The sequence below is a fragment of the Ranitomeya variabilis genome, chromosome 1 (genome assembly GCF_051348905.1).
Source record: "Ranitomeya variabilis isolate aRanVar5 chromosome 1, aRanVar5.hap1, whole genome shotgun sequence".
Classification (NCBI taxonomy): Eukaryota; Metazoa; Chordata; class Amphibia; order Anura; family Dendrobatidae; genus Ranitomeya; species Ranitomeya variabilis.
In genome coordinates, this window is record NC_135232.1 from 264,860,540 (window position 1) to 264,873,356 (window position 12,817).

General features: G+C 45.0%; 1 protein-coding gene across 2 annotated transcripts in view; it reads left to right on the plus strand.

Annotated features, from left to right (window-relative positions):
• Window positions 1-672: 672 nt before the first annotated feature.
• Window positions 673-12,817, plus strand: part of LOC143814270 (clathrin heavy chain 1-like) — a 135,200-nt gene continuing 123,055 nt past the window's right edge. For both annotated transcript variants that reach the window (XM_077293442.1, XM_077293443.1), the window contains exon 1: window positions 673-843. In XM_077293442.1, the coding sequence (XP_077149557.1) occupies window positions 802-843 (42 nt within the window). In that variant the 5' untranslated portion in view covers window positions 673-801. The remainder of the gene's footprint in view (window positions 844-12,817) is intronic.

A 12,817-nucleotide genomic window follows, 5' to 3' on the forward strand; every position in this document is an offset into this window, starting at 1 on the left:
TTCTCTCGGATGAGAAGATGGTGACAAAAATATCTCCATCTTGTCCATTCTGTCAGTCCGATGGTTTCCCCTCACTCACTGACTTGCATGGCCGGGTGCTATCTGAATATTGGATCAAACTCATGTAAGTTGCAATTTTTTTCCTCAGACTCTGAAAAAAACGAACATGTGCACGGCCCCATAGACTAACATTGGTCCAACAAAATATCAGATTGCAAAGTATCTAACCAAAAGTAGGGTCATTGGTGCGAGCCCCCTCAGAGAGCCCTTCCGATGATCAGCTAGTCGCTGAAGTCTGGGGCAGCTGGACCCCCTGCAACGTTCGGTGGCCATACAAATGTCATATATGTTGGCTACCAACGTCACCAAAGTGGCAGCCATAACACCATGGTGCTACCTATCACAATGCACTGTTACTGGGAAATTGTATGTGCCCCCGTATACAGATATTTATTGGCAAAGAGGGGCTTGGCGAAAAGTAGGGACTGTTCCTCCAAAAGAAGGAAACTTGGAACGTGCAGAATGTAGGAAACTGGTGACATCTCATTATATGTTCTTCACACATCCTCCAGGGGGAGACATTGCCTCATGGCGCCCGAAGACCCCCGCTCTCATCCTGTGCTCCCATGGTAACATCCCCACCCCTGAGTGTGCGCCCATCTTTGAGCCTGCGCAGCCGGCTTGTCAGTGCGCCTGCGCGGGTGAAGCCTCAGTCATACCGTGTGTCCCGGGCGCCGCCGGCGGAGTCTCCTTAGGACACGGTGTGAGCTGTGCTTGGAGCCCGAGGCCGGACTTGCAACCATGGCGCAGATCTTACCTATTCGCTTCCAGGAGCACTTTCAGGTAACCGGGCATGGTGTGGGAATGGAAGAGAAAGGGTCATGGGAGGAGGAGAGCGGCGCTCGCTGCAGTAATGGTGAATAGCGGATTTTGGGGGGTGATGGTGGAGCGTGCTGGGGGGCAGACACGGCCATACCACCTGTGTGACACATGAATCCGCAGATGTCCTTGGGGCTGTGCAATACACAGGAGGGGCAGCGAGGGGTTAACTGCTGCCTCCTGTTAGGGGAGGGGTTAGTGCCCCTGGATGGCTAGTAGTGTGGGCTTCATCTGTAGAGCTGCTCTGGGCCTGGCATGGCTCATCTGCCACTAATCCTGCTACTATAATGCTGCAGTTATGTAATGCGGCCCCCCAACTGTGACCCTATGTGTGAGCTGCGGCTAATGCAGATGTGCAGACCCCCCACCTCCTCCTCTTAGGGTTATTGATCTCCAGCAGTGAGGAGGAGGAGGGTGCTGTGGGCAGGGTCCCCTCCCCACCATCCCTGGGTACCAGTGGCGGCAGCTCCCACTCCCCTCTTGGATGGATCATGTCTGGCACAGATGGGATCTGAGTGTATGGAGGGCGCACAGTGCTCTGTAACCATCCATCAGACGGCTTCTCTCCTGGCCTTCGCCGCTTCCCACTGGAATTAGTGGCGGAAAGCTCATTCATCCTTGTGCAGTGTCCTCTGCAGGCTGAGCAGTCTGATTCCCCGTCCTGTCTGCGCCGGATCAGTGCACGCTGGCACTGAAGAGGTTAATCTGAAAATTAAAAGAATGCTAAAATGAATGGAGAGCAGGAAGTGAGACCCCCTCCATCCTTCCCTGTAATAGAGGGTCTGGAAGTGTCAGGACACCCCTCCTCTTTAACTCTTTGTTGGCTGTGAAGGAATTGGAAGACCCTAAAAGCTGCCACAGTTCTAGAACGGGGCCATGCCCACATGTATGCCCATATGTCTTTCATGAAGTGTTCTGACAGCACAGATGACACAGTGTCCTGCTGTTCCAGGGTAATTGTGAGCCTTTTACCCAAGGTCAGGAGGAAATGGCAGTCTTCTGGGGGAATGTCTGCTGTGTTACTGCCTGGGAGCTGTGAAGCTGCAGAGCTCTGAGTCATTTAGATGGTTTGTAGATGTCATTGCGAGCTATGGTCCTTCTGCTCGAGTGTGCACCAATGCCCAAGATGGCTCCAGATCCTCTCCTATCTGTGCACCAAGCATTAGAGAAGGGAAATCGGATCGTCATCTACCTCCATTACAAAGTGGGAACCGGGATAGCCTGAGAACCTTGTGACATATTTGATATATTTTTATTTTTTATCCCAATAGACACAAATCAGGAGATTGAGTTATAATTTCTGACTGATTTGACCTAGCATTTTTGATGTAGGAAGTAATTGGTGCATATTTCTGACCAATCAGATCACTTCCAAACTGAACATTAGAAACTGTGGAAGACATGCAAAAATTGCAGCTGAAATGGTTTAGAAATGTAATCTAAAAATTCAGCAAGCAGAAATAAGTGAGAAGTCCGCTATCCAGACCACCATCAGTCACGTCACATAGCGGTGAAGGTCACCTTTCTGTAAGGATCACCTCCCTGCATAGGTAACCAATGTGGCGATCTCCGGTAACAAGGCGCACTCCAAAATACATGGGCAAATGCAGGTGCTTTTCCCATATCTGACATGGATGTCCCTAAACTGGAGATTTGCACGCCTTTCTGATAATGTCACACTAGTAACCACAGATGATTGCAGCGCTCCGCATAGCCATGGTCCAGGTCAGTGCTCTCCGGCCGTGTACAGGGCTGCGTGAGTTTCCTGACCTCCAGATTTCTCAGTGTAGCATGTTATGCGCAGGCCTGGTTGTCATCTCATTAGTGATGAACGAATGTGCTCAGATAAGGTGCTAACCGAGTGTCTTCGGCGTACTCGAAAAATATGTTCGAGATCCTGTGGCTGCATGTCTCGTGGCTGTTACTGCCGCAACACATGCAGATTGGCTGTTTTGTTAGGAAATCCCCGCATGTGGCTGTCAAACAGCAGCAGGACATGCAGCCGCGGGGACTCTTAACATATTTTTTGAGCACACTGAAGACACTTAGCACCCGAGCATGCTCAGATAACACCTTGTCCGAGCTCGCTCATCACTAGATGTCATCTGTGCGGCGCACACGCGAGCACAGCAGATCATGGGAAGAGCCTGGGATCCTGGGAGCGCAGGAAATTTGCGCCGCTCCTGTCCACGGCCAGAGAGCACTGGCTTAGACAGAGGTTGCAAGACGCGATATGGTAATCTCTACTAATAACTTAAAGAATGCTAAATTCACACGAGCATATAAAGAATTACCTATTCTTCATCTGTGCGTATTTATACATCAGCTGTTATTAAAGTATCTGTAAAAATCGGAGGCTATACACATGATCCACTTGGGATCTGATTTTATTTTTTTTTGGGTGCACTCGCGGACTCGAATAGCTGAATGTCATACAGAATACGGGAGAGACTATGATTTTATTTTTTCTCGCACACAGTCTGTGAAAAAAGTGCGTGTCTGAACAGCCCTATTGAATAAAATTGGACCAGGTACTGTCAGTTTTTTTCACAGACAGTACTCGGACCAAAAATACAGTAGCTTGAACCTAGTCTAACAGTCAGGACTCAGGGCTGTGTAGTCGGTGTCATGGAAGTTTGGCTTATCAACTCCACAGCCCTGGCAGGACTTAGTATTCAAAAAGAGCCATTTGGCTAGTGCAAGTAGCAGTTTACTACTGGATCCAACTTTTTGGATAGCTTGCTATTGTTGTTTTTTTTTTTTTCCAGAACACAAAAAAGGCCACTGTAATGGTATAAATGGTTTCTAAAGTTCAGTACTTTGTCCATCTCTTCCTACATGACTGCTTCAGAGCAGGCAGTATTAAGGCTCTGTTCACATTGCTGGTAAAAAATGCACAACAAAATAGCGCTGCACGCTTTGCTAATGTCTCTAGTACAATGGGAAAACCCTAATGGAAACCAGTCAGACCCCACTATAATCAATGGCGCCTGACTGATGCCACAAATTTTACTTTTGAACAACACCATTGGTTTTACCATATCGTGTACTGGAAAACGGGAGAAAAATTCCAAGTGCAGTGAAATTGCAAAAAAAGTACAATCCCACAATTGTTGTTTTTTTTTTTTTGTTTGTTTCCATGTTCACTAAATGCTAAAACTGACCTGCCATTATGGTTCTCCAAACATGTATAGGTTTTTTTTTATTGAAGTGGTAAAAAAAATTCCAAAATTTATATACAAAAAACATTTTCCATCTCCATTTTATGGGAGGGCTGGGCTGGGCTGGGTTAGGACTCATTTTGTGAGTGCCAAGCTGACATTTTTATTGATACAATTTTGGGATAGGTGTGATGTTTTGATCTCCCGTTATTGAATTTTATTACAATGTTGCAGCTACCAAAAAAAAACAAACAATGTAATTCTGGAGTTTTGATTTTTTTTCTTGTTACGCCGTTTGTCGATCAGATTAATTCTTTTTATATTTTGATAGATCAGGCGATTCTGAACGCGATGATACCAAATATGTGGTGGTCTTTTTTTTTTTTTCTTTTAGTTTTATTTTGAATGGGGTGATTTAAACTTTTATATTTAAAATAAAAAAAAAAAATACTTTTACTTGCTTTAATAGTCTCTTTAGGAGACTTGAAGCTGCAATCATCTGATCGCTCGTTGTCATTGCAACCCATGGTCATGTGACACGGGCGCCAATGGGCTGAGCTAAAAGGCACTTCCGGTGCGGCCATGTTAAGTGCCGCTGTCAAACTCCATCAGGTTAACAGCCGCGGGTGGATTGTGATTCCATCCGCGGCTGTTAGGGGCACATGACAGCTATTCAGATCAGCTGTCGTGTGCTGGAAAAGATGTGGGCTCATAGTCGGAGCCCGTACCAAAGAGGGGGAGGCAATCTATGATGGATAAATCCGTCATAGGGTGTTAAGGGGTTAAAGGGGTTAATAGACTCATACTACATTACATGCACTTGGAAAAAAGTGGTCTCAAATGCTTTTATAGTTGTAAAATAACAAAAAGTAGAGATACTTGCCCTCCCCAGGTCCAGCACCAGTTCTCTGACACTGCTCTGGTCTCTACATCGGTGGCGTGACGTCGACAGTGCACGTCATAACTGCAGCCAATCCCTGGTCTCTGAAATTTATTAACTTGAATAGGCCTTTTAAAAATTCATGAACCTGAACTTACATGGGTCTGCTCATCCCTACTCATGACATCTGTGGGATCATTCCAGGCCTCATGTCGAGTTGTGGCAGGACCTACAATTTCAGGGCGTTGCAGTCACTCTTCATACTGAGCTGCTGAGCATCGTAAACCCCATGTAAAATGCAGCAATGGCTGGTAAAGAAACGTGAATAATTTGCTTACTTCACCTAGGTTTTTTTTTTTTTTTTTTTCACGGCATACAATTATACAACTTATTCAGTTATTTTAACCCTTTCGCGATCAGATGTATTTTGGGCCTTTAGGGCGAGAGCAAATTTTCAAATACTGACATGATATGCTGAGTAACTGCAGTCCAAGTTGTGGAGTTAACTCCTAAGATCCCAACCACCTCTCTCCAGCACATTGAATTTTATACAGAAGTTATCCAGTCACCTCGCTCTATCTCCGCTCCTTACAAGCTGCTGTTATTTTGCAAAATCACCAGCCCCCACCATTGGCAGCTTTCAGAGCAGGCCTAATCATGACTCTCACTTTCCTAAGCACCACTGTAGTTATCTCTATATGCAAATATAATGATAGCAGTGTACACTCAAAAACAAACCACCCTGAATGTGCCTCAGTAGAATCATAATCATAATGCTCAGCACGAGTTCTGCTATTGACCATAAAGTGGATTTCCATTTTTGTTTCTGTAAAAACGTGAAAAAAATATACATTTTTTAATTCTTTTTTTTCCCCATGATCTTTTCTGAAATACAGTAGATGGTTCAGTCTATAATATTTACCCCCAAAATAAATCCATCAATTTCCCCATGCGTAGGAGAATTGATGTTAGTCTGAGCGCTCTCTCCAGGAGTTTTACAAACAAGGAGGTAATATATCCGTTCTCTGTCACAGTACAGGTTGGTCATGACAGCTGAACCAGCTGATCATACTTTGCACAGGAGGAGCATTGTCATCCAACAAGGCATGCAAAGTATCGCAAACTGTGCCACTGGCTCATTAATTTAAATGATGCAAGTTTGAAGGGGTTAAAAATAAATAAATTTTAGAACAATATACACTGCTCAAAAAAATAAATCCCACATCCTAGATATCACTGAATGAAATATTCCGGTTGTAATTCTTTATTCATTACATAGTGGAACGTGTTGAGAACAATAAAACCTAAAAATGATGAATGTAAATCACAACTAATATCCCATGGAGGTTTGGAGTTGGAATGATGCTCAAAATCAAAGTGGAAAATCAAATTGCAGGCTGATCCAACTTCAGTGGAAATGCCTCAAGACAAGGAAATGATGTTCAGTAGTGTGTGTAGCCTTCACGTGCCTGTATGACCTCCCTACACCGCCTGGGCATTGTCCTGATGAGGTGGCGGATGTTATCCTGAGAATTCTCCTCCCAGACCTGGATTAAGGCATCAGTCAACTCCCGGACAGTCTGTGGTGCAATGCGGCGTTGGTGGATGAAAAGAGATATGATGTGCTCGATTGGATTCAGTGCTGGGGAACGGGCAGGTCAGTCCATAGCATCAATGCCTTCATCATGCAGGAGCTGCTGACACACTTCAGCCACATGAGGCCTAGTATTGTCCTGCATTAGGAGGAACCCGGGGCCCACTGCACCTGTATATGATCTCATCCTGGTACCTGCTGGCAGTCAAGGTACCTCTGGCTAGCACATGAAGGGCTGTGCGGCTCTCCAAAGAAATGTCACCCCACACCATTACTGACCCACTGCCAAACCGGTCATGCTGAAGGATGTTGCAGGCAGAAGAACTCTCTCCATGGCAACTCCAGACTCTGTCACGTCTGTCACATGTGCTCAGTGTGAACCTGCTCTCATCTGTGAAGACCACAGGGCGCCAGTGTCGAATCTGCCATTCTTGGTGTTCTCTAGCAAACGGCAGTTGCCCTGCATGGTGTTGGGCTGTAAGCACAACACCCACTTGTGGACATCAGGCCCTCATGACACCCTGATGGAGTCTGTTTCTGACAGTTTGAGCAGACACATGGGTGTTAGTGGCCTGCTGGAGGTCATTTTGCAGGTCTCTGGCACTGCTCCTCCTATTCCTCTTGCACAAAAGAGGAGGTAGCGGTCCTGCTGCTGGGTTGTTGCCCTCCTACTCCTCCCTGCGTGTCTCCTGGTGTACTGGCCTGTCTCCTGGTATCTCCTCCATGCTCTGAACACTGGTGACAGACACAGCTACCCTTCTTGCCATAGCTTGCATTGATGTGCTATCCCGGATGAGCTGCACTACCTGAGCAACTTCTGTGGGTTGTAGACGACGCCTCATGTTACTGTACAGGACCTCTAGGGGTGAGAGCAATGACAAAATGCAAAAGTGACAAAAACAGCCAAAAAAAGATGAGGACAGAGAAATGGTCTGTGGTGACCCCCTGTAAAACCACTCCTTTATAGGGGTTGTCTTTCTAATTGCCTATCATTTCTATCTGTTGTTTGTTACACTTGCACAACAGCAGGGGAAATTGATTCACAATCTGTGTTGCTTCATAACTCGATGGGTTGATTTCACAGAAGTATGATTGACTTGTAGTTACATTGTGATGTTTAAGTGTTCCCTTTATTTTTTTGAGCAGTGTAGGTGAATACTGTGAAAGCCCATGTTCCCACTGAAGTTTTTTTTTCTTCTGTGCTGTTTTCAACTGTCCAAGCAAAGTGGATGTAATTTAATGAAAACTCCTGTCCACAAGTTGCTGTTGAACTGTGCTTTTTTTGTGTGTTTTTTTCCAGGCCCTCAATAGTAACATGTAGAGAAGAAACACATGTTAAAAGAATTGCAGTTGGATTTTTAAGTGCACAATCCAAGATTTTCTGTACTAAAAATAAAAACACTTTAAAACTCTGCTTAAAATCTGTACCAAAAACACCGCAGAAAACTGGCAATAATTTGTGAAAATTGGGACTGACATCTGCAGAAAAACAGGAAGAAATGTTACTACATGTGCACACAATCTAAAAAAACTTTCTCTTTCCTCCTATCGAACTCTGACAATAGACAATTTTTTTCTTAATGCATAGGCTTTAGTATACCGTAATTTGTTTCTTAAAGGGCAAACAAATTCTTAACCTGCAGATATGGGGCTAATCTGCAGGTTAATAGTGTTCTGAAGCTGTGCAGCTTCTGCACTGAAAGCCGGCTACTTGGAGGAAATGATGTTTATTTCTTCTGGTAGTCATTAAAGCACGGCTTTAGTCACAACTCTGCACATAATGCCATCTGTAACCATGCCCCGGCATTGACTGACTACTGGCACAGCAGTGCATCAGTACAGAGCTGGCTGTCAGTCAGTGTCAGGACATAGTTATAGCTGTCACTATATACTGAGGCCACACCTCCACAGCTGAAAGCCCGAGGCTGCCTGGAGGAATAAAGTTAATTTCTTCCAAGTAACCGGGCTTTCAGTGTCACGGCCTCACGGCTTTAGAAGGCTATTGTCCTGCAGATTAGCCCCATTTTTAATAGCATTTTAGGACATGACAGGTTCCCTTTAAAACAAACCTTTCCTGTGAGCACAATCATTGGCTGTTGTATAGTGGTCTTGTGACTGGGACCTAAATCAGTTTAGTCCTGGTGACACCATCGGGGCCTAGAGTTTAGTAAGAGCCTATGGAGGACACAATGAGCTACAAAATTAAGGGAACGCTTAAATACCACATCCTATATATCACTGAATGAAATATTCCAGTTGCAAATCTTTATTCATTACATAGTGGAATGCGTCGCCGTTGAGGACAATAAAACATGAAAATGATCATTGTAAATCATAATGAATATTCCATGGAGGTCTGGATTTGGAATGACACCCAAATTCAAAGTGGAAAATCATATTTCAGGCTAATCCAACTTCAGTGCAAATGCCTCAAGACAAGGAAATGATGCTCAGTAGTGTGTGTGGCCTCCACGTCACTGACCTCCCTACAACGCCTGGGCGTCGGATGTTCTCCTGACGGATCTACGCCAAGACCTGGATTAAAGTATCAGTCAACTCCTGGACAGTCTGTTGTGCAACATGGCTTTGGTGGATGGAATGAAACATGATGACCCAGATGTGCTCGATTGGATTCAGGTCTGGGGAACAGGCGTGCCAGTCCATAGCATCAATACCTTCTTCATGCAGGAACTGCTGACATGCTTCAGTCACGTAAGGCCTTGCATTGTCATGCATCAGGAACAACCAGGGCCCAGTGCACTTACATATAGTCTCACAATGGGTCTGGAGATCTCATCCTGGTACCTAAGGACGGTCACGGAACCTCTGGCTAGCACATGGAGGGCTGTGTGGCCCTCCAAAGTAATGCCTCCCCACACCATGACTGACGTACTGGCAAACTATTCATGCTGGAGGATGTTGCAGGCATCTCAAGACTGTTACGTCTGTCATGTGTTTAATGTAAAACTGCTCTAGTCCGTAAAGAGCACAGGGCAACAGTGTTTAAGCTGCCAATCTTGGTGTTCTCTGGCAGTTGTCAATCGCCCTACACGGTGTTGGGCTGTATGCACAACACCCACTTGTGGACTTCGAGCCCTCATACCACCCTCGTGGAGTCTTTATGACAGTTTGAACAGACGCATGGGTGTTAGTGGGCTGCTGGAGGTCATTTTGCAGGTCTCTGGCACTGCTCCTCCTGTTCCTCCTTGCACAAAAGAGAAGGTAGCGGTCCTGCTGCTGGGTGGTTGCCTTCCTACGGCCGCCTCCATGTCTTCTGGTATATTGGCTTGTCTCCTGGTGTCTGCTCCATGCTCTGGACACTGCTGACACACCGCTACCCTTCTTGCCACAGCTTGCATTGATGTGCCATCCTGAATGAGCTGCACTACCTGAGTAACGTATGTGGGTTGTAGACACCGCCTCATGCTACTAATGTGGTTGCAGTGAAGGTGCACTATGTATTCACCTGACAGAGGTTTCATGTGATGGTCACACTGCCAAGTCACGTGGCTTTGAATTAAACCTCGTGTACCTCTATATTTTATTGGGCAAGTTTTCAGGCGACTCGTATGGGAGAGAGATATAAAATCTGATGATGGTGGGTATTTGTATGTGTTTCTGCTCTGTAATCTGAGGCATTCTTGCTCCGGCTTGTTGTGCATTCATGATATTACGGAGTTGTAGAACCCAGATGTTCAGTATCTATAAAAATGCTTCTAAGCTGTGAACATGTCCTGATGCAGCATATTGGCCTCTAAGTAAGAAATGACTGCAGTAAAAGCTGATCCTCTTCTTTTCTAGGCCGTCTGGACATCTCTTCTACAGCAGGTTTTTATGCAATATGCCCGGATCATAGCTCAGTGTGGTCATGAGGTTTTTTAGCTCCATGTTTTCTGCAGGTGTCCGCACCAAAATAAGCAATAACAATTTTCTCTGATTATTGCTTTTTTAAATGCATTTTCCAGTCTATCTTGGCTTGTTGCAAGGAGAAAAATGCAGCATTTTACAGTATGAGCAAGGTGAATGAGAGATGGCATTTTTTATGCAGCGTTTATCCTAAAATTCTTGTTTTGCAGCAGAAAAATCTGCAAATATTAAATCTACAGTATGCAGATTTGAATATGAATTTGATTTTTGCAATTAAACACACAAATGCATTTTTTACATGTGCTTGTTTTTTTTTCCGCTCTCCCCTAGAAGAAAAAAAACGCACAGTTCAATGATGACTTTAAATCCATAGTGGCATGAGTTTTCATGAAATCTTGTCCACTTTCCTTTACAATTAAACAAAGCAGATTTTCTGCACGTAAAAACCACTGTAGAAAATGCAGTATTTAAGCTGTGTGTGGACAGCCTAACAGTTACCAATTTATGAATACAGTTGGAGGAACATGCCAGGGATGGCACAATGCAGAGCAAAGAACGTTCCTAACCAGACGAGCTGGCACCCTCGGCCATATTTTTCAGACTATATGACGCACCGGACTATAAGACGCACCCAGGTTTTAGAGGCGGAGAATAGGGGAAAAAATATTTGAAGCAAAAAAAAAATGTGGCAAAATTTAACATATGATTATATGTGGTGTTATTATATATAATAGTATGTTATGTTGGAAGCTGCGGGTAGAAGATGGTGCTGCTGCGGGACCAGTGTGGTGGTCTTTACCACTGTACTGTATGAAGACGCTGGAGGGTGAGTATAAGGATGGGGGCACAGGGCTTATATTTAACCCCTTCCCGACATTTGACGTACTATCCCGTCGAGGTGGGGTGGGCCCGTATGACCGCCGACGGGATAGTACGTCATAGCCGATCGGCCGCGCTCACGGGGGGAGCGCGGCCGATCGCGGCCGGGTGTCGGCTGCATATCGCAGCTGACATCCGGCACTATGTGCCAGGAGCGGTCACGGACCGCCCCCGGCACATTAACCCCCGGCACACCGCGATCAAACATGATCGCGATGTGCCGGCGATGCAGGGAAGCATCGCGCAGGGAGAGGGCTCCCTGCGGGCTTCCCTGAGCCCCCCGCAGCAACGCGATGTGATCGCGTTGCTGCGAGGGTCTTACCTCCCTCCCTGCCTGCTCCAGACCCGGATCCAAGATGGCCGCGGATCCGGGTCCTGCAGGGAGGGAGGTGTCTTCACAGAAGCCTGCTCAGAGCAGGCACTGTGAAGCAGCCTGTACTTCTCGCAGATCGGTGATCTGTCAGAGTGCTATGCAAACTGGCAGATCACCGATCTGTGATGTCCCCCCCTGGGGCAAAGTAAAAAAGTAAAAAAAAAAATTTCCAAATGTGTAAAAAAAAAATAAAAAAAAATATTCCAAAATAATGAAAAAAAAAATAAAAATATTATTCCCATAAATACATTTCTTTATCTAAATTAAAAAAAACAAACAATAAAAGTACACATATTTAGTATCGCCACATCCGTAACGACCCAACCTATAAAACTGCCACACTAGTTAACCCCTTCAGTAAACACCGTAAGAAAAAAAAAAAAAAAACGAGGCAAAAAACAACGCTTTATTACCATACCGCCGAACAAAAAGTGGAATAACACGCGATCAAAAAGACTGATATAAATATCCATGGTACCGCTGAAAACGTCATCTTGTCCCGCAAAAAACAAGCCGCCATACAGCATCATCAGCAAAAAAATAAAAAAGTTATAGTCCTGAGAATAAAGCGATACCAAAATAATTATTTTTTCTATAAAATAGTTTTTATCGTATAAAAGCACCAAAACATAAAAAAATGATATAAATGAGGTATCGCTGTAATCGTACTGACCCGACGAATAAAACTGCTTTATCAATTTTACCAAACCCGGAACGGTATAAACGCCTCCCCCAAAAGAAATTCAAGAATAGCTGGTTTTTGGTCATTCTGACTTACAAAAATCGGAATAAAAAGCGATCAAAAACCGTTTAATGAACATTTTCTGACAGTCATAGTGCCACGTATTTCAGTGCCACGTATTTCAGTGCCACGTATCACGTATTTCAGTGCCACGTGTTTCAGTGCCACGTATTTCAGTGCCACGTATCACGTATTTCAGTGCCACGTGTTTCAGTGCCACGTATTTAAGTGCCACGTATCACATATTTCAGTGCCACGTATTTCAGTGCCACGTATTTCAGTGCCACGTATTTCAGTGCCACGTATTTAAGTGCCACATATCACATATTTCAGTGCCACTTATTTCAGTGCCACGTATTTCAGTGCCACGTATTTCAGTGCCACGTATTTCAGTGCCACGTATTTCGGTGCCACGTATTTCAGTGCCACGTGTTTCAGTGCC